This window comes from Panthera tigris, chromosome A2 (assembly GCF_018350195.1).
Source record: "Panthera tigris isolate Pti1 chromosome A2, P.tigris_Pti1_mat1.1, whole genome shotgun sequence".
NCBI classification, from domain to species: Eukaryota; Metazoa; Chordata; class Mammalia; order Carnivora; family Felidae; genus Panthera; species Panthera tigris.
In genome coordinates, this window is record NC_056661.1 from 21,891,174 (window position 1) to 21,919,020 (window position 27,847).

Sequence of the window (27,847 nt, forward strand, 5' to 3'; positions counted from 1 at the left end):
GTGTTGGAAGGAGGGTGGCTAGGTAGGCTAGACTGATGAGCTGTTTTTGGTACGGTTTTTCTGTTTTCCTTGCCCAGGCTTAGAATAACATTGCCTCTCTCGATAACTACACTTAAGAAGGAACATCAGAGGGGCGCCTGGGTGGCTCAATCAGTTAAACGTCCGACTGTCGATTTCGGCTCAGGTTATGATCACGGTTCCTGAGATGGAGCCCCGCGTTGTCAGTGCAGAGCCTGCCTAAGAGTCTCTCTCTCTCTCTCTCTCTCTCTGCCCCTCCCCTGCTCACTCTCTCTCTCAAAATAAACTTAAAGAAAAAGAGAAAAAAGTAACATCAGAGCTTCCTGCACCAAGGAATGTTTCCACCTTCTGATCTATCTTTAGAGCTATTTTCATGAAGCACAACTGATATTCCTTCTCTGCTCCCAAATGGCCCCACAGTAGCTGTTTGTAAAGAGTGGTCTATGGATGCCTAGAGGTAAGGTTGTAGGGTTACCTTACAAATATGGGATACCCCATTCAGTTTGAATTTTAAATAAACAAAAAATAATTTCTTGGTATCAATATGTCCTGCAAAACATTTGAGGATCTTGTATCTTGTCTAGTAATTCCAGCGGCAGGAGCTTAAGACCCTTGCAAGGGGTCTTTGAGGTCAGATCTATTTTCATAGTAACGCTAAGACTTATTTGCCTCTTCTGTGTGTTGATATTTGCACCGATGGTACAAATCCAGCAGTAGTTAAAACTGCTGGTGTTTTAATACGAATCAAGGCAGTGACATCAATGTATACCGGTGGACATTGCATTATGCACAGTGTCTATATTTGCCTATTTTACTTAAGAATCTCCTCAATGAAGCAGGTACAAATTGTTAGTTTTATTAAATCTTAACCCTTCTGTAGATGTCTTCTTAATATTCTGGGTGACAAATTAGGACAGATCCATAAAACCTACTGCTGCATACAATAGTCGTCTTAGGTTGTGAAGGTTTGAGGTGGGAGCAGAGCGGGTTGCTTTTTCACGGAACACCATTTTTACTGACAAATTTTGGTTATTTATACCTAAGTTTTTGGCAGATGTTTTCTTGAAAATGAATGAAGTGAGCCAGTCACCTCAAAGAAAAAACTTGACAGTGTTTGTGCCAATTATAAAATTTGAGCTTTCAAGTGAAAACTAGAACTTTGAAAAACTTCTATCTACCACTGAGAGCTTGACAGCTTCCCAATATTTAAAGACTTTCTGATGAGATTGGTGGTGATAACAATGAATGTGGGGTTTTTTATACTGTATAATGAAATGTGTCAACATTTGGAAAGTCTCTGGAGCTCAGTAGAGCCAATATTTTCCAAATGACCAATGCATGATGTTACCAAATTATGCACGAGTAACAAGATCCATTCAAAGTACAACATAAACTGATAGATTTTAACAGTATGAGAAGTTTCACTGATCTGGTTTCAAATTCCACATTTCAACTAACCTTTAAAAGTCAAGTTTAATGTCATAGCCAAGAGGAATATCTATAATTATCTGAAAGGGCTATTAAAACAGTTCTCCCTTTTCCAACCAGAGACCTGTATGAGGCTGGATATTTTTCATATACTTCAACCCAACATCCTATCCCTACAGATTGAATGTATGAGAATCTAGGTGTCTTTTCAGCCAGACAGGGAAGAGATTTGCAGGAATGTAAAACAATACTATGCTTCCCACTATTTGGTTTTGGGAAATACAGTTACTTTTCTTTTCAAAAATGTTAACATGTTAAAGTGTGAAAAAATGGTAACGTTATTTAAAAGGGAACCATAAGTGATTTTTAAGTGTTCTCCATTTGAATTTTGAATATGGTAAATACCAACAGACAAAATTGACACAGCAAAAGCTCTTTAGGGCCTACCGTAATTTTTAAGAGTGTAATGTGGTCCCGAGACCAAAGATCTTGAGAACCGCTGGGCTACAGGACGACACCTGGACTGGTGAGCCAGATATTAGGGACATTCTGCCATCCCACTCTGTCCTGTCTTTGCAACCTCACTTATCATCACCATCTCCGAAGTACCCCCAGGAACCAGCCTAACCACCTTACTGATTTGTGCACATGTTCTGGACTCTTCTGCCTGGCGTTTTTGGTTCCTTTACCGGGAACACATGTCCTGACCTTCATCTGGTGGTTGTTGTGTCCCAGCTCTCATCTTAGCATGAAGGCCTCAGGATGGAGAGACTCATTGAGACCCAACTTCAGTTTGTTTAAAGGTGTATTCTGCATCTAGTCTTTAGAATCTGTTTGTTTATTTTCCTTAATTAGAATTCCTAGAGTGCCAAGGACCCAATTTTCCCCTCCGTTCATATGAACGGAGGGGAAATATATATACAATACTATCTATCTGTTATACTATCTAAGGGCCAAGTGTCCTGCCATAAACGTATTGGATTTTTGTAAATATTAGCTGACAATTTCTAGTGCTATCTGTGGGCTTTTATGATCCAGGACAGACGAATCAGTGTATTTAGTGCCTGCTGTGAGCAGAACACTTGGCAGTGGAGGGAGGGGGTTAAGGAGGTGATCCTTGCTTAAGGACCTGCGCCGTGGTTGGAGACACAGGATTTATAGCCAAGAAGTAATTAAACAGGACACGAGAAGGTATGTAACCAAAGGGATAGCCGGGTGCTGTTAGGCCTTTAGGGACAGGGAGGTGGAGGCAGAGGTGGGTGCATCTGTGTTTGCAGTGGCTGGAGAAATCAAAGAGGGCTTCTGGGAGGAGGCAGGGACTTCCTGGGGACTTGTTAAGTAGGGAAAGTTTAGCTAGAGGTCAGCAAGGCAGGATTTCAGGTCAGCGAATAAACAGGAGCCAGAGCAGAGAGTCAGAAATGAGCACAGCATGCCCACGGCCTAATGAGACTGCTGACCATGGTGAAGGTGAACAGTGTGAGGTGATAAGGTTGAAAGCTGGTCAGAGGATTTTAGCTTGGCCATAGAAGGAAGGAGGAACCAGATTTTTTTTTTTTTTTTTTTTGGTTAAGGAAGTGACATGGAGTTTTTTGAGCACAGGATGGATTATTGTGGAGGTGGGGCATCTAGTTAGTGATCCAGGGGTGTGAGGTGGGGAGGCTCTGGACTGGGGTACCAGCAAAGTTTTTTGAAAGAAAGCACATGCAGGGAACCACTTCCAGAATGTCCGCTGGGTGCCTTTAAATGGGAGTGTTTTATGTATAAGGGCATGGGGATTAAAGCCCCACAATAGTATGTTTGTGACATAATTGGGTCTTAGCACGTGTGGGTGATCTGGAGCTGAAATTTTTTTATTCTAGCCTTTCCTGGGGTCTTACTGTCTCAGAGACCAAATAATCGTGTGGTTTTGGGCAAGCGCTTTAACTCCTCAGTGTCTTGGTCCTGTCATCTGTAAAATGAGGGTGTCAGTGGGCCCTGTCTCCTAGGCTTGTTATGAGAATTACATAAATTCATATGTGTAAAGTAGCTATACCAGTGTCTGGGATAGGAGGCCTTTCCAAAATACTAGCCGCTATTTATTTATTCAGTAATTCACATTAGTATGGGAATATAAATATTTAAATTACCTGTGGGCCAAAGCATTCAGAGCTGTGCTGAATAAAGCCCCCCTCCCGCCCCCCCCCCCCCCCAAAAAAAAAACCAACAAAACTCACTGGAGACATTGGCAAGATGGTGCTCAGAAGCTGGGATGGGATAATGTTAAAAATGCAAATTCCATAAACTCCTTGATATCTAAAGTGTAAAACCTGGAGACCCAAGTCACAATATAATCACGTCACTTCTCAGCTTAAACACCACTGGCTCCCACTGCAGAGAAGATAAATCTGGTTTTCTTAACAAGCCAGCAAGCCTTCTTCGACTGGCTTTGCTTCCTCCCAGCCTCCTTCCTCCCCCAGCCTCCGAGGACTGCGCTTCAATCCACTGCACTCCTGCTTATTTTCAAACACATCCCATCCTGGGCTTCAGGCTCCCCTGCCTTCACTCTTCCCCCAAAGCTCATTCCTCTTACCCCACTTATGCCCAATAAAATTAGTCACCTGTTTTTTAATAGGCTTTATTTTTTTTAGAGCAGTTCTAGGTTTACAGAAGAATTGCAGAGAAAGTACAGAGTTCCCATACACTGCCTCCCCCAACTGTTTCTCCTATTAGTAACATCTTGGATGAGTGTGGTACATTTGTTACCATTGAGAGCCAATGTTGATACATTATTATTCACTAAAGTCCATCATTTACATTAGCGTTTTCTCTTTGTGTTGTACATTCTATGGGTTCTGACAAAGGCATAATGTCCTACATTCATTACAGTAGCATACAGAATAGCTTCAATGCCCTAAAATTGCCCTGTGCTCCATCAGCTCACCCCTCCCCCTTCCCCCTCATCAATTTTTGAGAATCAGAATGCCATCTCTTCAGTGAAAAATGAAAACGTCTCAAATTACTCCATTATAATGAATCTCTTTGATGCTTGGGTAGCATTTTCTTCATACCTGTTATAGCTCCTATGTTCGCGTGGTGTTACAGATGTACATGCACTTTTCTTCCTTCACTAGATTGTATCTCCATGAGGGAGAGGATGTAGTGTGGATTTGTCCCGACAACACCTAGCCTGGACCTTGTTCTTTAAAAAAAAATTTTTTTAAACATTTATTCATTTTTGAGAGACAGGGACAGACTGCAAGCAGTGGAGGAGCAGAGAGAGACACAGAATCTGAAGCAGGCTCCGAGCTGTCAGCACAGAGCCCTATGTGGGGCTCGAACCCCCGAACCATGAGATCATGACCTGAGCCGAAGTTGGAGGCTTAACCAACTGAGTCACCCAGGCGCCCCAGCCTATAGCTTGTTCTTAACAGGTGCCTTGTGAGTGCTGGCTGCACTGAATCGTGAGGAAAGGTCAGGGTGGGATTTTGCAGAGTTAGGTCTCTAGAAGCAAGGCTTTAGGCCTAGAAGTCTCAAAGTGACAGATTAACGTGTGAATTTTATATTTGTGTCAGCACTCGGGGGTCTATGGCTGGAAAGTTCTTTGAAGGCAACTGTCTTCTGTCCCTTCAGATTTGGGCTCAGAAGCAGCCTTCCATGAGGTGACCCAGGCCGGCTTTATCTTGCTACTAGGCCACAGGGCTCTTCCCCTGTCTCTATACGTCTCCCAAAAGAAAAACAAAACAAAACAAAACAACAACAGCACAAGAGGAAAAAAGAACAAGGGGCCTGATTGTTTTTATCCTTCCAGTCCCCATGCCTGTCTCAGGAAGGTCTCTGGAAAGCCTTCTGTTTGGTCCCCACTTTCCCTCCCCAGGGGGCCCCCAACAATTGAAGATGCCCAGCATGCTTTCTTTGGCCAAGGAGCACCTTCCCATAAACGCTTCTTATTTCTCAAGTCACGCTGAGATTTTTGCTTTATTTTTGCTTTAAAGACACTGTTCTCAAACGTTCTAAAACGCCGTAGGAACATGCAGATCGGAACAAAAGCAAATAAATCGAATCTTGTGAAGTAAAGCAGAAGCCCTTCTTCCAAACAGCCAGCACAACGCTAAATGAGAACTATCAGTCATCCACTAGATACAGTATTTCCCCCTCTAGACAGGAGCTGCCGTTTGCAGAAACCCCCCACCCCACACGCTAGACAGTGCAGGTACTAGGAAACGAACTACTTTTCTCAGCTACCACACGGGAGTCAGCGGTTTTAGCGCACTACCTGCTCCTTTAAGCAACACTCGCAGTTCGAAAGACCTTGGCCTTTACTTCCTAGTACCTACCCGCACACACTCGTGGGGGGAGGAGGGAGAGAGAGAAAGAGAAAGCTCTCCCCCCCCCCCCAACCCCCGCCAGCATCTTTGAGCCAACAGCGGCGCCAGACCCAGCGCCGGGCAGAGGTTGGAGGGGGCACGCTCTGGAAACCCGGTTAGATCTCAAGGTGCCGTTACCTGGGGGCAGTGAATGATCTCCAGACAGCAGGGCTCCACCATCCCCCCGCAACCAGAAAGAGCCAGAGGAAAGGGGGAGGGACGCCTGCCCTGCCGCAGAGCGTGGAGAGAGCCTGGCAGAGCCCCTACGCACGGAGCAACGACCGCCCGCTTGCACCTGTGCTCCCAGGGGGCGGGGCCTCCTCCAGGTGTGCGGAGGGGAAGGACGCCGGGAGCTAAGGCGGGCGCGGCAGCCTAAGCGTCGCACTCCCCAGCGCCCTCCTCCCTGTCACCCCCAAGAAATGCAGGGGAGGTGCGGTTAATCCGCACCCCGCGTCCGCGGGCTCCGCAGGCCCCGCCCGCCTCGGTCGGGGGAGAGCGGGGAGCACACCGCGGCGCGCAGGGGGTTAAGCGGCAGCCGGCGGCCAGAGCGCGCTTAACCCTTGGGCGCCCGCGGGTCCTCCGAGCCAGGCAGGGTGGCGGCACCCCGAGTCCCACGCGGCGGCCACCCCGGGCGCGCGGGCAGAGCGGGGACAGCCCCGGGCCGGGCCCGGCCCCTGGGGCGCGGCACGGCCCGTGGGAGGCTCGGCGGGCGGGGGGGAGGGAGGGGACGGCGGCGGCGGGCGCGCAGCGTCGCCAGGGCGAAGCCGGCGTGCGGCGCGGCGCGGCGGGCGCGGAGCGAGCGAGCGAGCGAGCGAGCGCCTCCGTCCCCGGATGTGAGCTCCGGGCGCCCGCGGTCCCGAGCCAGCGGCGGCGCGGGCGGCGGCGGCGGCGGCGGGCACCGGGCACCGCGGCGGGCGGGCGGGCGGGCGGGCATGGGGGGCGCTCCGAGCGGCCCCGGCGGCCGGGCCGGCATCTGCGCGGCGTCCCTCCGCTAGAGGAGGGGACCAAGCCAATTCTCCTTTGCAGCAAAAAATTACATGTATATATTATTAAGATAATATATACATCTGATCTTATTTTTTAAAAAAAAGTTTATTTTGCTCCATTTTTGAAAAAGAGGGAGCGTGGGTGGCGAGCGGTTTTTACAAATTATTCTTATTTTCTGCTATCTGTCCCCGTCCCTCCCCACCCCCTGCTGAAGCCACAATAAGGGCAGGGACCGCGGCTCCAACCTATTGGTAACCCCTTTACCCGTCCCTCCCCCCCGCCCCGACGCCCAGCACCGTGCCCTGCACACAGTAGGCGCTCAATAAATGTTCGTGGATGATGATGATGATGATGATGAAAAACATGCACCATCAACGGCAGCAGCAAGCGGACCACGCGAACGGTGAGCAGCTAGAGCCTGGGCACCCGCTGCCAAATCTAATCCTTGTCATGGTCCTCCTCTTCCCACCCCCTCTTCCTTCCCACCCCCTCCCGTCTCTGATGCGCTGGGTGGGTTGAGGGGGCTGGAGAGGATGCTTCTAGCTCGGTGTCATCTACATGGAAAGGGGAGATGCGTGACAGCCACTCCGTTCTCCCCTTCAGGCCTTGAATGTCAGAGTTAATTCTGCATTTGTGGGGTGGGGGCGGCCGTGGAGTCCTCGGAGTACTGTGCCGCCGGAGGGGTGGCGAACCGAGGTGATTCGGGTTCAGTGTCCTCGGGCTCAACTTTCCTCCAACGCTCCCGAGCGATGGAAGGGGGGTGGCTGTTAGACCTCAGCCCGAGCCCCCTTTCCAGCCTTTTCTCGCCTTCCGTTCCTTCCCCGCCCCCTGGTCTCCAGTGGCATCCGGAAAATTCTAGGATTGCCCGGTTTCCCTCTTTGCGACGGTGGGTGAAGCACACCCCGCCCCTGGAGAAGGAGGCCGGGTCTCGGAATCTCGGCCAGGGGGTCGGGTGGAGCGTATTCCCGCTCCCAGCGTCTGTGTGCACACGTCGGTAACCTAGCAATGCCCGGGGAGTCGCTGCCGCTGTGGGGCTCCCCTCCCCAGCCCGGCCTGGGCACCACGTGCAGCCAGCCGCCACGCCAGCCCGGCTGGGTCCACGGAGGCTGGACCTGCTTCTGGCCAGCCCTCCTACCTCCTCCTTGGAGGCCAGGGCGCCCCCCACGACCTCAGTGGGCTCACAGCCTTCCCGAGTGAGCGCTTCCCATGGGAAGGCTCGGAACAACTCCTCCCCTGCTCGGGACTGTCTGCTGCACGCCCCCCTCCCCCGTGGTGCCCCCTTTCTCAGGCTGCTGGGCAGGCAGACCTGTGCTTCCTTTGACTCTGTCTTGTTCTTTGATTAGCAAGAATTGGTTTTGCAAACGCCCATCTCTCTACCTTGCCACCACTCTCACTTTGACTTCTGTGTCAGTAAAGAGGTTGTGACTCAAGGTAGGCACGTGCCTGGGAGACCTGCCTGGGTAGTGGTCTGACCCCAAATCTGAGGGGCCCTTGCACGTGGAGTCCTCTGGAGGGTCTGCGTGTCCGCGGCTGTCAGCCTGCACTGAGATGATTTCCTGCTTGGGCCTCCAGGGCCCCTGGCATAATCCAGTCTGTCTTTCCTAGGTGTAGGGGTGCAAGCTGCCTGCCTTGACTGTTTCTCTGGATGCTGGCTTGGCTGCTGCGGCTGCAATTTAAAATGCAAAAAAGGCCTAAAGATGTTTTCTGTTTTCGGAAGCCTGTGGAGGAAATGAGTCCCAAGCATCATGAATTTTCATTTGCAGGAAGTGTCAGTGCATAATCTAGATATTTGTTACGGGGCTTTTGGTATTGCCCTGGTGCCAGTGGAGGATTTTTTTTCCCCCTGTGCTGAAAAAAAAAAATGCATTTGTGGAAAGATTAGTTAGAGTAACACCCTGAAAATGATTAAGACTATTGAGTTATTGGGACTGCCCCCCCCCCCTTTTCTTTTTGGTAATGGTGGTAGTTACTTTGGAGAAAAGCTGTTGTACGTATCTGTTAACTCATTAGAGATACATGGGTTTTAAAAGTCAGAGAGAGTGGAATAAGTGTGGGATGACTTCAGTCTGAAGCAAGGCACGAGCGGAGGCCTTGTGAAGACCTGGAGAGAGGCATTCGCCCCATTGCAGCAGTGGGTCCTGTGCCACCGATACTCTGCACAGAGCGCGTGGATTTCTCTTCCTGCTCCTGAAAAATAGGACATGAGGTTCAAAATGGAGACATGGGGATGATCCCCCTCCTCTCTTACTGATGAGAGACAACCTTTGCTTTTTTCTCACACTAGGTTCTCACCGTTTTTTTTGTTTGTTTTTTAATTTTTCTTTTTCTCTTTCTTCCCAGAGGCAAACTATGCAAGAGGCACCAGACTCCCTCTTTCTGGTGAAGGACCAACTTCTCAGCCGAATAGCTCCAAGCAAACTGTCCTGTCTTGGCAAGCTGCAATCGATGCTGCTAGACAGGCCAAGGCTGCCCAAACTATGAGCACCTCTGCACCCCCACCTGTAGGATCTCTCTCCCAAAGAAAACGTCAGCAATACGCCAAGAGCAAAAAACAGGGTAACTCGTCCAACAGCCGACCTGCCCGTGCCCTTTTCTGTTTATCACTCAATAACCCCATCCGAAGAGCCTGCATTAGTATAGTGGAATGGAAGTATCCTTTTTTTGGGGGAAGTCTTTCTCATTTTCTCTTTTACCATCTGTTCTTCAAAAGGATTTGCGTTCTGAAATGGCACTTACAAAGTTGTAGCAGTCTGGAATGGGAGCAACAGAAAAGCTGTACGGAAAGGGTTTCGTCGTGTATACCTTCCTGTCTCCTCAGGGTGCGAGGGGCTGCTCTGAGGGTATATTTAGCTGTGTGTGTGCGTGTGTGTGTGAGTGTTCATTAAATACGAAATGGACCTTTGGTCACTTGACGCGAGATGTTTGGTTTAAACCCACCATTGTTTTTGGGGGCAGTGACATACACTGAACCTATTGCAGATAAGGTATGCAAATTTAAAATGAAAAGACTGCATGAGACTCTGCTGGAAAGAAATACATTTTGGACCTTGAGTGGCACCTTCTCATTCTGGTGTTTGGGATTTGTTTCTGCCACTCCGGCTAATGCTAAGGTTGCTTCTAGCTCTGACATCTGGTGGTTCTGACTGTTCAGGTAGCTACAAATATGAATGCTTGCTTCATAGGGAGGGAGCAGCATGCTCATCAATGCTATGACTTCCCGGAATTTCCTTTTGACAGGTTCCAAAAAAGCATGTGAAACGTGAGCACGAGGAAGCGTATGGAGGGAGAGGCTGGGGTGCGCCTCTTCTTCCTGAGCCCTTGTGAGTTAGAGAGCAGTCTGTCAGTGGGGGAATTTGCAGTTGCTGCCTTTATGAAACATTCTGTCTGGGTCCTTGGACTGGAGTTACATTTCTGGGTGTCTCCTTTGTATTTTTAAAACTGAACTCCAGATGCCCCAGGATGGTTGTTACGTCCCAGATCTTGGATAACCAGGGTCCTCGGCCTGCTCATCCCTTTCCCCAAATCTGGAGGCCAATCCCCAGTTCCTGCCACCCTTCAGAAAAGGTTGACTGAGGCCTTCTTTCTGAACAAATGGCTTTCTAATTAGTCAGATGATTCATTGGTCTGGGTAAAACAAAGCATTTCCTTTTCCCAGAAGTGTATTTGGGGCTGACAGGAGCCTCAGAGTAGCTCCTGACCATAGGAAAGAGTGTGAATGTGGGGCTTCGCCCACCACGCCCAGAGTGGACGGGCTAAAAAGGGAGGGTGTTGGCCAGCAGCTGGAAGGTGGCGCTGAAACCCCCTTATAATCTGAGTACCTAGCTAGGCAGCGATTTGCATGCCTTCTGTCTTAGCTGGCTATTTTCTGTGCTTACGGCCGCAAGTTAAAATGAGGTAACTTTGTTTAGAAAGGTTTTGGAGAGGGCAGCCAAATGCAAGGGTAGGATTTGAGGGGTTTTCTTGTGTTTTTCCTTTTTAGAACAGATGTCTCTTCTCTAGAGGGAGTTACGGTGTCTCTCGCATAGCTGGGGTTGCGTGCATGTGTTTTCTCTTTAAGTTCTTTTCTGGTCTGAGAATGAACACCAGTGTCAGCTGGGAGGCAGCTAGGTGCATAGGGGGTGCCTCAGTGGCATCGCTAGAGTTGGAGGCATGTTTATACTCTGGCAGAAAGGTCTCCTCCTCCTGAGGTTGGCTTGACATGACTCTGAGTAAGCGGAGACCTGTCTGGGGTCATTAATTTCACGTGGAGTGAAGTAGGAGGCCTGACGCCATTTCTCTTCGTGCACAGTAATTTGTATATAGGGATTTATGTGTACGGAGTGAATTCCTGGATCATGCTGCTGATTCCCTTTCCCGCATTGCCAGACACATGTGTACAGGAACTAGGGGATGTGGCTGCCAATGCAGGGAGAAGCCTGCCTGCAAACGGGACAGCCTGGAGAATAGATCTTTAAACAACGTGTGATCTGTTTGTCTTTCCAAGTGACGGTTTCCTTCTAGTTCAGGGAGCAGGTTGTAGAAATCCTCCTAAAGCCAGTGAAGCCAGGCCCAGTCAGACAAGGTGTCTGACAGCTTCGTTTGTTTTTACACCCAGGCGAGGAAGGGTGTCCTGCATCTTAGGGGAACGAGGAGAGTTTGCCTTATCAGAAGGAATTTTTGGGAGCGGACCCATCTATTCTCTGTTGCTCTGTTCTGTGTGGCTTGTAAAAGTCTTGTGGCAGAGAGATAGTATCCACCAACACCTGGAAACTGAAACCTGACCACCATAAAGAAAAAGCATTACGTCTGGCCTTCCTGAACAGCATTGGTATCTCTCAGATTGCCTGGTCTGTCATTTAGGTGTTGGGAACTAAAACGGAAGGGTAGGGTATGGGGGACGGAAAGGCCATGGGTATGTTTCTATGTAGAATAACAGTGGGGCAGTTGGCTTTTAAAATTTCAGCAGGAACTGTGAAAAGGAAAAACCGAAAAGGAGGTTCTGAAGTCTTTTGAAGGGGAACTGTCTCAAAGTTAGATTCCCTAGATAAGAGATTTTGTAATACTAGATGAGTTGAAAGAGTAAATATGAATGAAAGCTAATTGGCTTTAAAAATAAACCCATCAAAATTAGTAAGAGAATAATGTCGTTCATGCCCTTATTTCAGTGAGTGTTGAAGCTCTTCAGAGGGCTGAGTTCTCATGAGACTCAGGGTATCCCCAGAGAGGTAAGGTGCCTTTGTTTTCCCGGCAGTTTTGGATGTCCCAGAAGGATATCGGGATGCACGGAGAAGGGCCTGTTCATATCCTCAAAGCTTGAATATTTCAAGGTGTTTAGTTAAACCAGTGGCTTTGCCTTTTGTGGGTGAGGTTATGGGAGAAGCACTGTTATAAAATCAAGCCCCCCGCCCCCCGCCCAGGTTGCAGATTATGTTGGTGTTCAGAAACCTTGTATTCGGAAAGGCTGAAAACCAAAAGAAGATAAATAGTCATTTTGGCAGGAGTCGAATCTTGCACTGCCAGTTTTGACAATGTCTCTTAATAACACCAGAATGTTTAAGCAAGTGTCTGTTGAAAGCTGATTTCAAAGTGATTCTTCCAGACAGACCCCCGAGATTTAGAATTGTTCAGTTGTACTTTGCAAGTGTCTGGTGCTGATTTCTTATGGCTTTTTATTTAATTTGTTTATAAATTGAATGCAGTAACAGCTCATTATAAACTGAGCTCCAGTCCAGCTGTAATCTGAAACAGTGATAGGCATTGATTAGTAAAGGAAGCAGAGGGGGAGCTGGAGCCTGGCTTGCCGGTTACAGTGTCTGAGGTATTGGAACATGCCATGAGACAGTCACAGGTAGAATGCAGAAAGTCCTGGTGACTTGGCCTGCCCCAGTCCAGACAGGAGATCGACCCAGCCAAGAATAGCCCCCGAGAAAATGGCTTTAACACATGGAGGCAAGGATTTGTGGGAGAGATTTGTCTCATGAGGACTACTCTTTGTGTCTACAACAGCCAGGAATTTAGTGTTCTAAGGCCTTTGTCACTTTTAAAACTCTAAGAAGCAGAAACGTGGTTCAGAGGCTGCCCTAATTGGATGTGTGTTTAGGTTTCAATATAAAATGCACGGCAAAGAATGAACGCAATGTGATCCTTGCAGAAGAAGGAAAGGACACGGAAAAGTCATTCGATAGCGAGATTTGCCAGAGGACCATGGATGATTACATCTACTGGGGACCAAGCAGGTCTCGACAGTTCGTCGAGAAGGGATTTGTGTGTATAATTTTCATTTCAAAAGTGATTCAAGAGTGGTATGATCGGGAATGTGATGAGAGAGATGGTTTACGTTTGCATAAGACATATATACCTTAACAAAATTTTTCAGACCATTTGACATATTTATATTATTGGCTATTTTTGCCAATTGTGTGGCCTTAGCTATTTACATCCCATTCCCTGAAGATGATTCTAATTCAACAAATCATAACTTGGTAAGTGTCCTTAGAGTTCCTGCTTGTCCTGATGTGTGGTTATCATTTGCCTCTGTACTTAAACTGGCAGCTAGCTTTCTGGGTGGCTGAAGTTTACAGCTATGCATGGGATGTTTCCTGGAGCTTTCCAACAGGGGGTTTGTTTGTTTGCTTTTCTCTCTGACCTGTATTCTCAAATTTATACTGAATGAAAGTGTATAAAGTCCTGAATCTTGTATAAAGATATGTGGAACTTTTTCACGGAAGGTTCCGGTTTGTAGCAGATTTTAAAATAACTTTTCTTTCCACATAGACTTTTGCTGTCTACCATTATTTTCATGATAATAAGAGCTGCTTTTTTTTTTTTAATCAAGTGTTATTGGGGAGTGATGGGCATTTTGTTTGGTCAGTTTTTCTGGTAAGTAGAGAATTACCGTGGACTTTGCCCGTGAACTATTCATTTTTAGAGCAGCAGTGTACAAGAAAACGAATACAGCTATGTGGGACCTAATTTGGAGAATACAGTGTAGTATTCTACTAGGAGCGGCCTATGAAATGCCCCAAGATAAGATGATTCTTTGGTTAAATAAATCGGGATACTTTCACATAACTTTATTGCCCTCTTAAAGATTTATAGCGCACATTAGCTCAGTAAGAGCTCCGGGAAGGTCTGTAGTTAAAAAACCAGTTTCATTTTGTTTAACTCAGCGAGTCCCTAAAAGTAATTGGTCATGGATTCTTCAAACAGTTTTTTGGCAGAACATATCACCAAACCAGTGTTTCATGGAACTTCCTTTGGGAAAGGTTGGTATAGTTAAAAAAACAAAAACAGAAAGAAAGAAAGAAGAAAGAAAAAAAGCCCTAAAGAGCACCAGAGTTGGGACTAGGAGCGTGATTGTCCCACGGAGCTGGCAGCTTGCTGTGTTCTGGGGCACTTCCCCAAATCCTCTCTGCGTGGCCATTCAGCCACTTGTCTAGGGGGTTGGGTGAGAAGATCCCTGGGATCGTGTTTACCTCTGATATTCCGTAATCTTTTCTCAATGATTCAGAAGGCCCATCAGGATTTTTTCTCCAGCTGTAGCATCCTCCTTGGCAGAGGCTGCCCAGAGAGGCAGGTGGGGCAGGGGCCAGCGCTGGGTCACAGGGAGCTCCCTCTATTGTTTTGCTTTCTCCTCTCTTAAGATTCATTTTGTTCTGATTTTTCTCACGTTGAAGCTGTATCTTAGTAGGGCTGGCTGTTTGTAACTGAGTGTTGTAAAGGCAAAACTAGTGTGGGGAGGGCTCTGCTGGGTTCTGAAGATCCTGAAATTATGCTCTTGTGATTTTTAGCCTCAATGGTTTATATACAGGATTTCACGTCACACGTAAGATGTTGTGGTGTATGTCCCATAATAAACGTGATGTCTGTTCATGGTCAGGCTTTTATGGTCTGATTTCTAGAGAATGCAATAAACTTGTGGACACTGCTCCCGAAGATACAACTCAACAGGACTGGATGCATGTATACACCCTTACCATCACTGTGTATTTATACTATGGTGATTTGAGTGCTTTGGGATATTTTAAACAGCTTCTGATTTGGTTGTAGGCATGTGACATTAGATGATCATTTGAAAGGAAAAGAAGTGGCAAAAAGCCCCCATCAATGGGGATGGATCATCATAGTCTAGGCCACAGATGGTGTCAGCCTTGTTACCAAATTTAACAACGTGGATGGTGACCCAGTTTGTTGCTTTTTGTAGCTCAAGAGAACATGATTAAACAAACTTAGAAAATAAATACCTTTCAGAAAGGCAGATTAATTCAGATCAATGGAATAATTAATGTAGCTGCGTGTGTAAGCTAATTAATATTCTGATTTTTCCCAGGGAAATTCAGGGCACTGATATCTGCTGTAAGACCAGTTGGATTTCTCAGCTAACGAGTAAGGGAATAAACTATAAGAAATGGGTAAATCTGTTTTCTTCTCCCTTGCAGTCCCTCCCTAGCGGATCCTTTCTCGACAGTTCTTAAGCAGTGGTATTTTTAGGGGCGGGGGGAGAGGCGGGGTATTAGTTTGGCAGACCTTTCTAAAAACCAACATGTATTCCTTTGACCTCTTACTGCTCTGAAACTCATAGCATTCGAGTTTCTGTCTTGTTTCACTTGGATGGTCACATGGCCAGATGAGTTTATTCTCTGCTTGACTCTTTAAATATTTCCTTTCTCACTGTGGGAAGGGAAGATCTTTGTGGATTTCCCCCTGACTCTTTGCAAGGTCCCATGCCATGTCGGTGCTCCTGCCAGGGAGCTGTTTTTTTTTTTGTTTTGTTTTGTTTTGTTTTTTAATACATTTGACCCAATTTGTACCAAAGTGATTGCTCTATTTTTGGGATCGGTTTAGAGGCAGCTGAACGAAGCTTATTTTTCATCTGTAGTAAATACCTTTCAGTTAACGTGAATGGCAAAGCAAAGGGCAGAGACCGATACGGGTTGCAGAACTGCACGTGTCAGGGTGCTGGTGAATTGCTTTGCTTCGTAGCTCTGTGGGGAATGTGTATGTTGAACTCTTAGAGCCAGCTTGGTACAAGCTGTTTCTGCCTGTTACAGGTCATTTGTAGTGACGTGATTACTTCTGTTGGGTAGGAAAGGTGGCCATCCTCACTGGTCTGATAGGTATTTTGTCTGGGTTGCATGCAACTTAGCCAGCTTTGGAGATCTAGAAACTACCTTGGGGGCAGCAAGTTTTCCCAGGGTTAGATTTTTTTTTTTAAATATAAACAATCTCAAGTTTCTATGCAGCTTTCATTTGTGGACTTGCAGGGACTGGTGGAGGCTGGAGCCATGGAAACGGTACAACTGAGTTCCCACAGTGAGACCCTTCTTGGCTCAGTGGGTAGCGCGAACTCCTCGCTTCCACTTATTGAAAGTGTATATCATTTGTTTAATTTCTTCTTAGCCCGGGTGGGGGGGCGGAGGGGAGAGCTCTGCTTCATGGGGTGTCAGAGCGAGGCTGCTCAGAGTATTGTACTGCAGTGTGTTGAAGGATGCTCTGTTTTCCAAACTTCAGTTTTTCATATGCAAACTGATGCAGTTGAAGTTTTCTGCCTGTGCAGCGGGGTCCCCAGCCCCAGGCGGTGCCCAGCTCTCTGTAGTGCTGAGCTGCCCCAAATTAGAGCTGTCCCAAATGGGGGTGCTTGTCTGCCAATTAGGACCTTCCCTCATGTCTGCTAATGATGCCACCCACGGAGGGCAGGGCCTCTGGCCCAGGCCTCTCTATCCCTTTATCAGGCACAGTGGCGGATAAAGGGTGTTCAATAAGTTGCTTGTTCTACTCAACAGGCAGTTTTACCAAGGCTTTGCCCCTTTCCCGCCCCCTTTCTCATCTTGTTGTTGAGTTGAGGCCCCTTTGTTTTTCTTTAGCCAGTTGATATTTTGCATCTACAGAACCCCTCGTGTCTTCCTCTCCTCCCCATCCACACCCGGGTTGCTGCGGCCAGGTCCTCCTGGGCCGTCTGAGCTTTTTGAGTTCCTCTTTGTAGCTGAACCCTCCCTCCCCCCGCATTTGTCCACCTACAGTTCCTAAACACTCCTCTTGTGAGCTTGCCTGCCTCCTGGGCTTTTCTCCATCTGCAGTGCCTCTTCTCCCTTGGCCCCTCCTCCTCCTCCTTCTTCTTCTGCTGCTTCTGCTTCTTCTGCTTCTTCTGCTTCTCCTGCTTCTCCTCCTTCTCCTTCTTCCTTCTCCTCCTTCTTCTTCCTTCTTTTTTTAGAATTTTTGAGAGAGAGGGGGAGAGCACAAGTAGGGGAGGGACAGAGAGAGAGGGAGACACAGAATCGGAAGCAGGCTCCAGGCTCTGAGCTGTCAGCACAGAGCCCGACACAGGGCTTGAACTCACGAACCGGGAGATCATGACCTGAGCCGAAGTCAGATGCTTAACCAACTGAACCACCCAGGCGCCACCCCCCCCAAGTTTTTTTAATGTTTATTTATTTTTGAGAGAGAGTACAAGTGGGGGAGGGTCAGAGAGAGAGGGAGACACAGAATCTGAAGCAGGCTCCAGGCTCTGAGCTGTCAGCACAGAGCCTGATGCTGGGCTCGAACCTGTGAATTGTGAGATCATGACCCGAACCAAAGATGCTTAACCAACTGAGCCACCTAGGTGCCCCCCCTCCACCCCTGCCAGCCCCTTCTTCACATGTCACCGCCCTTGTAGCTTTTCAGGAATAATCTCAAACTACTCACTTCCACGAAGGATTTTCTGACCCTGATCCAAAGTAACACTTTTTTTTTCATTAACAATTTTTTTAATGTTTATTTATTTATTTATTTATTTATTTATTTATTTATTTTTGAGAGAAAGACAGACTGTGAGTGGGAGAGGGGTAAAGAGAGAGGGGGACACAGAACCTAAAACAGACGCCAGGCTCTGAGCTGTCAGCACAGAGCCTGAGGTGGGGCTTGAACTCATGAGTGGTGAGATCATGACCTGTGCTGAAGTCAGAGGCTTAACCTGCTGAGCCACCCTGGTGTCCCCAAAGTAACACTCTTATTTGAACCTGTCTGGTGGAAACTCGCATATAAAATACCCTATATTTTAGCTCTTTATATTCTCATCTTTATGTTATCAAGCATTTTCAGAATATAATTCATAAAGAGTATAGCTCAGTGGTCAAGGATTTGACTGAAGAACACAACTCATAGTGAATCATTCTGGAATCCCCCACAGTGCCTGGCCCTCTGGTACAAAGTAGCTGTTGAGTAAACACGTGTTGTTGATGTGATTGCCAGGAGAAGCACCAAACCCATTCTTTCCTCTGAGCTTTATTCAGGATTTCCTGTGTGGCAGGTCCCTCTGTGGACTCCTTGGAGGAGGTCCTTGGCTGGGAGTGGGTGGGAAGTTATAAGCTCGTATTCTTAAAAAGGTTAAAGTCTTGTGACTCTGCTTCTCGAGCACCTCTGGCTGATGGAGCCCTGGGAGCTGGGTTTCAGAGCTGAGCTGTCTAGAACGTTTTGTGCTCAGAGTAGCGGAGTGGTGGGTCTCTGAGCAGCAGTGCTGACTGTGGGCTCTTGGCAGTGGGACCATTGTGAGATGCCTTACAATGGCCAGGAATGTCGTGGGACGGTGTCCTTTGATTGTGTTCTCTCTTCCGTGGCTGAGATCCCAATGCACGGTGTTTCCTGGGCTGAAAAAGTGAGCACATTGGGTCTGTGTGGTCATATAGTTTAGCATCTCACTGTTTTTGCACATAGTGAGAACTTCCAAAACACAGTTTCATAACTTGGTTCCTTGGGGTTAGCCTGTAAGGTGGGTTTTAGTTCGGAATGTTATCCACACCAGGTCTTTGCTCCGCAAAGAGTTCTGTTTGAACTGTGCGCTCTTATTTCTGCACAGCTAGATTCTGTCTGTTCTGAGACAGCTCCTGTGCTGCCTTCTCAGCTCAGCCTCCTCTGAGCCTCATTCGCTCCTGCCTCCCACCCCACCTGCCAGAGTGTAAGTACTTGCTTTCTCTTTGCCCTCCCATAAGCACAGTACATCCTCCTCTTTACAGACATTAGGTCCTTTTTATAACAATCCCTCCTCGCTTTATAACTGTTATGGGGAGTGGTTTCTGTGTTGTGGTTCTGCACATGCGTTGTGGGGTCTGATGGCCTGGTTCTTTGGCTGATTAGCTGAGTTACTTTGGATGAAATCAGCATATGAGTTCCTAGAGACGGAGGCTGGAGTCTGATCGGTCTCTATGGTGTTGCAAACGTAACTCCGTGCCCGGCGCACAGTAGGCGCATCAGGAAATGTATGTGGAATGAGCCAATAAAAACACGAATGGCCATACAAGGGCTTCATGGTAAGTCCTTACGGATCAGTCGTTAATTTTCAACAATTGGCTAATGATTAATGTTTGCCCGAGAGGCTGACTTTCGTTGTCCAGTGTTAATGAGAATCCCAGGAAACACCTGTCAGAGTTTGCCTTTAATTTCAGGATGGTGTCTTTCTTGGCAAATTTAACTCTTTACATCTGAGGCAGGAGAGAAGGAAGACAGACAGACACTTGTTGATATGTTTTGAATCGTAAGCTGGCTTCTGTGTTCAGTGTTGTACGTGTGCCCAGTGTGTGCACTGTGTGCACGCGGGTGGAGCGTGAGCATCACAGTTCATAGAAAGACGGGTGGAGGGAAAGCAGCAAAATGACCAGAGGAGATAGACTTGTGTGGTAACACTGTATCCAACACTGGTTTCCTAGTCATAAAATGTGAACTGGTTTATGTGCTACACAAATCATCATATGTCTTTTCTAGTCTTACCTTGTGACAAAGAACACGTTATGTGGCTCCATCTTTTACTGAACGGACTTTGGTTGGGTATTGACAGGTTTTCAGAGACCAAGTCCAGCTCTTAAAGAGTTCAAGTTTGCTACTAGTCAAGTTTCTTAAGAAGGATTCCAAAGGGTCCTCAGTCCTTTGACTGGTTTGTTACAAAAGCAAATCTCATTGTTTTATAGTCCCACCTTAAGCACCGGAATTTCCTTGCTCAGACCCTTTAAAAATGAGCTTGGCTTAGAGTGAAGATATTTGGATATATTGATGTGTTAGCCAGCACTTGTTGGATTACGGGTTGCAGAGACACAACTCAAATTGGCTTAGTTGGAAAAAAAAAGTGTGTGTGTGTGTGTGTGTGTGTGTGTGTGTGTGTGTATGTCATTTATGAACTTAGCTAACTAAAAAATCCAAGGGGTAGAAGTCCTATCAGAGGCAGCTGGAAAAAGGGGCTTAAAAGAGGGTATTGGGGCACCTGGGTTGGTTGGTTCAGCATCTGACTCTCAACTTCAGCTCAGGTCATGATCTCACGGTCATAAGATTGAACCCTGTATTGGGCTCCATGCTGAGCGTGGAGCCTGCTTGGGATTCTCTCTCTCCCTCTCTTTCTGCACCTCCCCTGCTCATGCTCTCTTCTTCTCTCTCTCTCTCTCCCTTTCTCTAAATAAATACATATAAAAAAGAGGCTGTCAGGATGCCAGCCTGCACCCCGGCCCTCGGGTGTCTGTGGCACGGTCTGGCTGGCCTGCAGTGGGTCTGTCTCACACACCATCTCAAGTGTGCATCCCTCTTAGCCCGTCTGGGGGAGGGTCTGTGGGGAGATGCATTCTTTCCTTAACCTCAGCTCAAGTTCAGTATTTTAAAAATGATTGTGTGAGAAACAAGAGACCCCTGTGGCAGATTTGTGGATAGTTTCTTTTTTTAACCTTCCCCATCAGTATTTAATTTTTAACTGTCTGCAAAATGTGAGAAGTTCTGAAATCAGAGGGGACAATTTGCCCAGCAGTAGAGATACTTATGTCTCATTAGATATTGGTGGTGGTGGTGGGGCTCTAGAACAGACCCCCAACAGCTCCTCCCCTAACAAAGTTCCTAAAGAAATTATAGATGTTCTGAAATTCTAGTGGTTGAGCTATAGGGAAGGACATCAGGGGGCATTACTGTTGCTCAGATGATGTGCCAAGGGAAGGACTGGCGGTGGGTGTCCTTGTCCTGGGGGTGGGAGATTGGCAGGTCACCCAGGAATAGACGGTAGCATCCCTGCTTCTTCCTCCTACTGTGCTCAGACGCCTGGGGCTCTCTGCCAGCAACAGCACAGGCTATGTCTCCCAAGTCCTGTTCTGCCCATATGATCAGAGTAGGGAAAGAGGCAGAAGGTGTCTTCTCTTTTTAATTCAAGTGGGATTGGAGTTCTTGCTGCTACGGTTGTTGTGGACAGTAAAACGGTGTGGCTGGGGAGCACAGCCAGCCGTGGCTGGTGGGGCGGGGGACACAGTGAGCAAAGCTGAAGATGGGGCTGAAGGGGGAATTGCCTGAGGTGACTAGTCCTATGTGTGTGTGTGTGGTGGGGCGGCGGGCAGAGATGTGGGTGGGTAGAAGGATGGATGGGTGGTTTTGACACACACCTTGAAGGATGAAGCCTTCTGGTGATTTTTGCTAAGCAGGGCCCCAGACATTGCCCAGTGCAGGGGAAAATGACTTTCTTCTCCTGAGCCTCCAAGCAATTCTTTCTGCCAATTTTTTATCCTGCTCCCTATTGGCTGAGTGGTAATTCTAGAAATCAGAGGACATCTGTTGAAATTATTGAAAGAGTGACCTTGAGGGGCAGGCTGGAGGGAAATGGGAGGCTGACCTGAGGGAGGGAAGGCAGGTTGCAGGCTGCTCAGGGGGAACGTGGCTGGCAGGTGGACCCAGCCTGGGAAGGAGGGACATGGCAGCCTGGGGCCTCCAAGCCGGTGAGGTGAGAGGCTCCCACCTTTCCCTGCCTCCTTTTTCTGTGTCCATGGGGAAGTCTAGCACAACATGCTCACAGATAATTTTGTAGAGCTGGAAGAACTCTTATTTATAAGACAGGGAGTTGAGGCACCATTATTCAAAGGATATTTTATTGAGACTTGCTATGTGGGGCAGACCAGGCTTTTCTGTCCTTGACTTATAGCCCAAGATGCTCTGGCTTGCTGTGCCCAGGAAAACCCACAACCTGGGGTCAGAGAACAACCCTCTTTGTTTTCCACATTTTGTGTTCTCACAACAGATCATCATTCAACATTTGCACGAATGCATTCTTCTGGACGCTGGAAACAATATAAAGTGACAGTCTCTTTTTACCTGTCCAGCTCGTTCTAATCAGTCATCAGTTTGGTGTGGCCCTTTCAGAATTGTTTTTCACTGTGTACGTATATGTGTATAACCTGTGCATTTTGCACAGCAGGTGTCTGTATAGTTTGGGTATTTTATTTTTTATTTTTTTAACATTCTTTTTTTTAAAGTTTATTTATTTTGAGAGAGACAGAGACCGCGCAAGTGGGGGAGGGGCAGAGAGAAATAGAGAGAGGGAGAGACAGAATCCCAAGCAGCCTCCGCACTGTCAGCATGGAGCCTGACGTGGGGCTCAAACTTGTGTACTGTGACATCATGACCTGAGTTGAAACCAAGAGTCAGACGCTCAACCGACTGAGCCACCCAGGCACCCCCATACATACTCATGTATTTTAAAGTTTACACAAGTGGGAACAGAATGCATGCATTATATAGCTTCTTTTTTTCTGCTTAACATATCATACAGATCTTTCCATATCTGTACATGGAGAGCTAACAACTTGCATTGGGGTAAAATATGCCTTGTACGAATGTGCCGTGGTTTACTTGTTCTCTTTCTGCTGAGCATTTAGGCTAGTTTCTAAAGTTTTGCTATTTCACACAGTACTGCACTGAATATCCTTGAACGTGCTTCTTTGTGCATACAAGGAAACATCTCTGGGATAAGTACTTAGAAATCAACTCTCTGGGTGGGAGGATAGTGCATTTTTAATTTCTGCACTTACTGGCACATCACTGTCCACTAAGCCTGTATCCATTCAGACTCCTACCCCCCCCATCTCCTGGAAATGATCTGCTGTCACTCACCTCTGATGACTGACCTCGTTTGTTTTCATCTCAGGCTATGGGAAGAGAAATTTTGGGAATAGGGTTCAGCCTTCCTCCTGGATGTTTGGCAGGCATCCAGAGCCTCTGGTTAGAGCAGAAAGTCCACAGACCCCGAGCACTAGATTCCTAATCTCTTTTGAACCACAGATCCAGATGAAAGGCCCCAATGCTTATCATTTTTCTCCCCACTTTGAGTAGTACTTTGCCATACGCTTGATTATTGTAGTTGTTTCTGGTGAAATATTCATTCTAGGTAGCTAATAGGTAAATAAGTTTCTTAGTTTTGGAGTATTTGCTACAGTTTCAAGGTGAACACTGCCTTTACAGTTCCTTTCATTTGGGGAGGAAAAATATCTAACCTGGTATGTTTCTAATGTCCCATGTTCTTTGGTTATTAATTATTTTATTTTCGTGCATAGGACAATCTCACTGTTATTATGGTATTTATGATAGGATTTATGCCCCCCTACTTCTAAAAGCTCTGAGATAGCTTAGGAAACAGGAGTGGGTGAAGGAAGGGGCAATGTGGAATGAAAACATGGATTGCTAACACCCGGGCACTGATTTGGCCTTCAGGATTTCCAGCAGTGATGGCCAAAGGAGGCACATCCTAACTTACAATGCTTTTATCCTCTCAACAATGGGAAGCGGCTGCATTCATTCAGAGATGCACTTTTTAGGAGCCGAATCCAAGGAGGAATCTGCAGCGTGGGTCCTTGTACAAAGTGCATTGTCAGGCGTGGTGAGCCGTATCGTCGCTGTGCTTTTGTTAGAGTCAGAAACGCCCTGCGAGCAGATGGTCTCTGGCTTCGTAGTTTCCAAAGGGTTCGCGCGCAACCTTGAACTGTGGCATAATGAAGGAACTTCTGTGTTCTGTGAGAGCTTCGCTTTTTGATTATATAAATCATGATAGAAGTAAAGATGGGAAGATGAAAACGAGTAGTTTAACACAGCTATCATTAAATCATGCATGAAGTACTTTTTTGAGAGTTTATTATGTGTAACATGGAGTCCATTAAACACATTCGCCTACTGTCCTAACTTGTGTAAGTCAGAATATAAAAGGACGCTGTGAATTTATGCAGAGAACCCCTCCAAAACTCTCATTCTTGAAGAGATGTGGTTTTATTATTTTACTCTAATGTGGACTAAGGCAGTGACCAATAGATTTTTTAAAAAGACATCCTTGAATGTCCTTCTGTAAATAGATAACAAGGGAGTATAATGACTTTATATTTAAATGACTCCTTTTGAATTGTACAAAAACAGCCAGTAATTACCCCCTTTAGAACTTTCTCTCACGATATTGCAAAAATGAACTTCTCTTTGGGCTTTCACAAATTCTGAATTATTGAACTATAAATTAATGTTGAATCAATCTTTTCAGAGGCTTTATCAGGAGGGAAAGAAATGAGAACATCTACAGTTCTGAATTCGAATTCGAATTCAAGAAGTAGTGACACCCAGCAAGAATTTGGTAAAAGAGGGGTGGTGAAGAGGTCTTTCTCTAGAACGACACGTGGAGTGGAACTAGTGTGGTCAGGGACGAGAAGGCGCTGGCCAGCTGCGGAAGCTCACCTCGTTATGGAAATCATGTGGCGCAGCGGGAGGTGAGATGGCCGATTCTCATTTACCCGGAGTGGTGCTGGATGTGAACCACAGACCGGCTGAGCCTGGGATCGGAAAGGGCCCTGGAGCCCTTCGGATGGATGTGTTCCTTTTCATACTCAGCAGTTGACTTGCCCAGGGTCCCATAGTAAGGAAGGAACCAACTGAGGACCCAAGCCAGTCTCCTGTCCCCCGTCTGTTTCTTCCCACGCCCTCCCACAGCTGTGAATCCGGGTTGAAGCCAGGCACTTCCCCTCTGACAGGGCAGTGTCTGAGAATACCAGGGGCAGTCGGGACAGCTGGGACATCAGATGACCAAAGAATGTCTGTTCGCAGTATGCTGGGCATTCAGTTGACTTTTAATTCTCTCCTCAATTTTTTTCTTTATCTTACCAAAGAGAGTTTTGATCACTCCTCCTTGCCCTGTTTTACTTTAGAAATTATTCTCTTACTTTCTTCACGCATCCCAACATGCGGCAATCATTTGACCATAGACAGCCCCATTATCTTATGGAGTCAGGGCGCTGGCAGGGGGAGGGCAGCAGAGCATCGGCAGAGCTGGAGGATAGATGCAGTGGTCTCTCCTCTGTTACCTTGATCGGGTGCGGGTAGCATACACTGCCTTTTTTTTTTTAATTTTTTTTAATGTTTATTTATTTTTGAGAGAGCATGAGTCAGGGAGGGGCAGAGAGAGAGGGAGACACAGAATCTGAAGCAGGCTCCAGGCTCTGAGCTGACAGCAGAGAGCCTGACGTGGGGCTCAAACCCACGAACCTCGAGATCATGACCTGAGCTCAAGTCGGACACTTAACCAACTGAGCCACCTAGGCACCCCGCATACACTGCCTTTTGATAGTAACTGGAGGCACGGAGATAATTATCTTTCTTACTGGCTCATGGTTGACATCTGAGCTAGGTGGACTTTATATCTATAATTGCCCTAATTCTCATTTAATCCTTGCCATAAACTCCCAAGGAATTCTCATTTTATGTGAGGAAAAAAGGCTGAGTGGGTCAATTGTTTATACCAGGCCATAAGGCCTAGGAATGGGCAGGGCCAGGATTTGCACCAGGCTTTCTGACCCCAGGCTCCTCCACTGGGCTGTGAGGGGAAGCTGAGGCTCATGACTGATGTCCTCTTAATGCTGAGCAGGGGAGGGTGAGGCCAAGGGGAGAAGCAGCATCAGAATATCCAGGTGGGTCCTCGGGGAAGTTTTCACATTCATGGTGTTGGTTGGGGTTTGGAGCCTAGGTGTGGGGGCTGGCATAGAAGCTGTTTTCATGCCTCCTCATTCCTACCACCCGGAGACATTTCCAGGTGGGGGTTGTGGCTGGAGAGGATCTGGATGGAGGTTTTTACCAACCCTACAGCCCTCTGCCAACCTTCTGAATTATCCAGTTAAAGAGGGAGTGAGTAGAGAGGTTGAAATTGGGTATTAAATAGATTTTATTGCATTTTAATTCTTGAAAAGTTGTTTCCTACAAATGGAAAGTGCAGGAACTTTTGCGGTGTGGGTAGGAGGTTTGTGCTGAGCCCTGGCCGGTTGTAGGATGAAACAGTTAGGGTTATGGGTCCTGGAGTCAAACTGGGTTCAGTCCCCAGCTTTGCTGTGCACTGTCTGTGATCAGCAAGCTGCTTTTTCTTGCCAAGTCTGTTCCTTTTTTGGAAAAGAGGAAATACAGCAGTTAAGGGGGTTAGCCCAGTCCCTGGCTCCTGGAAAACACGGAGTCATTGGGGGTTGTCACTACTATTGTGAGCCACGGCAACGTGTCCTTAAGCTTCAGCACAGTGGTGTGAGGTAGGGGTGGCTGTCCTCAGCCTTAGAGACCAGGGAAGAAACTGGGGCCTAGGAAGACCGGCCCACTAACTCCCAACCTGATGAGGGAGTGGCAGAATGGGATTGGGCGAGCCACACCAGAGATGCTTCCTGACGATGTACTGTGTTGGGGGTTTGCTCTCCAAAGCCATTCTATGGAAGATGTATTCACCAGACTGACCCAGTCTAAGAAGGTAGTGGGCCTGGCAGGTGTTGGGGTGGCCCTGGTGAGGAAGTGCCTGAAAGTTATCCTCTCCGTTGTAGGAGGAAGAGCTAGGCCAGGACCGTAGCCTGCCTTTGCTCAGACAACAATAGAGGGTTTCTCTTTCCCTGGGAACACCAAGGAAAGAAAGGATTTAATGGTCAGGATCTGATTCTGCCACAGCTGGGAAGGCTGAAGGCTGCCTCTACACAGTGAGTCATCTTGAGGCAGGGTAGAAGAATCCAGAGCTCAACACCCTCCCACGAGGCTTGGGGGTGTCTGCACAGACTACTTTCTCAGCTAACTAGGAATCCGCTTACCAGCTGTGTCTTGTTCCTGCTCGGCCCAGGTGGGAGACCCCTGACCATCTCTTGATTAAATGATACTTAGAGGGGGAAAGGAAACAAAAGCTCCAAGGAGCAAAACGGGTGTGGAGAGTTCTGGCCTGACTGCCGTGGCTCCCACAGGAAAATGGGGTGATGTCTGGAGCTGGAGTATCAACCACCACTAGCGCCCCGGGGGAGTGCCCATCAGGGCGTCTAATTTCATTCTCCGGCTGCCTTGTGTGTATTGCTCGTTGGGGCAGGGAGGGCGGGAGATCGGGCCCTGGAAGTGGCAGAGGTGGGACGCAGACATCTCCAGCCTTTTCCCAAGCCGTGTTCTTGGACCTCAGGAGTCCCTGCTCCTCCCTCCAGTGGGAGACTGAGGCCTACAGGTGGGCCGGAACTTGCCAGAACTAAGGCTTCCTAGAACCCAGGCTGTCCCTGGCTTTTTGCCATGTGGTTCCTGGCCTCAGTTTCCTCACCTGTGAGATGGGAGTGGTGAGGCGACACATGCATCACGTTGTTGAGAGGATGAAAAGTGGTTTTTGTAAGGGAACCATCTGAAACTCGGGAGCCGCACCATTAACTTCCTTCTACCTCAGGCCTCACTTATTCAGGTGTTTGGGGCACGTCCTTGTCTGACTGCTCCCCTTCCTGTCTTCAGCCTGTGTTCTGTCTTTAGGAGAGCAGAGACTGGAGGAAACAGAGCTGGATTTGGGCCCCGGGTTTGCTGCTCACTAGCTTTGTGACTGAACACATTCTCTTCCCTTCCTTGGCCTTGGTTTCCTCATCTGTAGGATGAGCATGGAGTCTTTGTGAGGAGTCAAGAAAATAACATGTGGGTGAGCTGCACTTTATCAAAAGACGCTGTTTACTTTGTCAGGAATGCTCTCGAGGATCGTCTCTTCCTTCCCAGGGAATTTTGGGGGTCAGCAATGTCTGAGCGTTGGGGGGACCTTCAAATTCCCCTGCTGGAGTGCTGTGGGGTGTTTTAAATCGCAGTTACAAGCTGGGCCTGCTAAGTCCCTGTGTTCTCTTGTGAGTATTGCATTTCTCGGCCCTAGCTTTTTTCCCCCATGCGGCCCAGGGCAGGGGGGCGGGAGGAGGGGCATGCCCTTGCCTGTTCTTCAGGAAGGGTCTGGTCACTGCTTCTAGCTCCGGGCTTGCTGGCAGCGGAGGGAGAGAGGCGTGGGGGCCTGGTCGTGGCAGCGGAGCTCGTGGCTGCTGCTGAGCTTGCCCACG

The 27,847-nt window shown here is 47.6% G+C and overlaps 1 protein-coding gene across 1 annotated transcript in view; it reads left to right on the forward strand.

Moving 5' to 3' along the window:
* Nucleotides 1-7,112: 7,112 nt before the first annotated feature.
* The window catches only part of CACNA1D (calcium voltage-gated channel subunit alpha1 D), a 301,420-nt gene continuing 280,685 nt past the window's right edge, over nt 7,113-27,847 (forward strand). The window contains exons 1-3 of the mRNA XM_042977073.1: nt 7,113-7,179; nt 9,117-9,426; nt 13,132-13,237. Coding sequence (XP_042833007.1) covers nt 7,113-7,179; nt 9,117-9,426; nt 13,132-13,237 — 483 coding nt within the window. The remainder of the gene's footprint in view (nt 7,180-9,116; nt 9,427-13,131; nt 13,238-27,847) is intronic.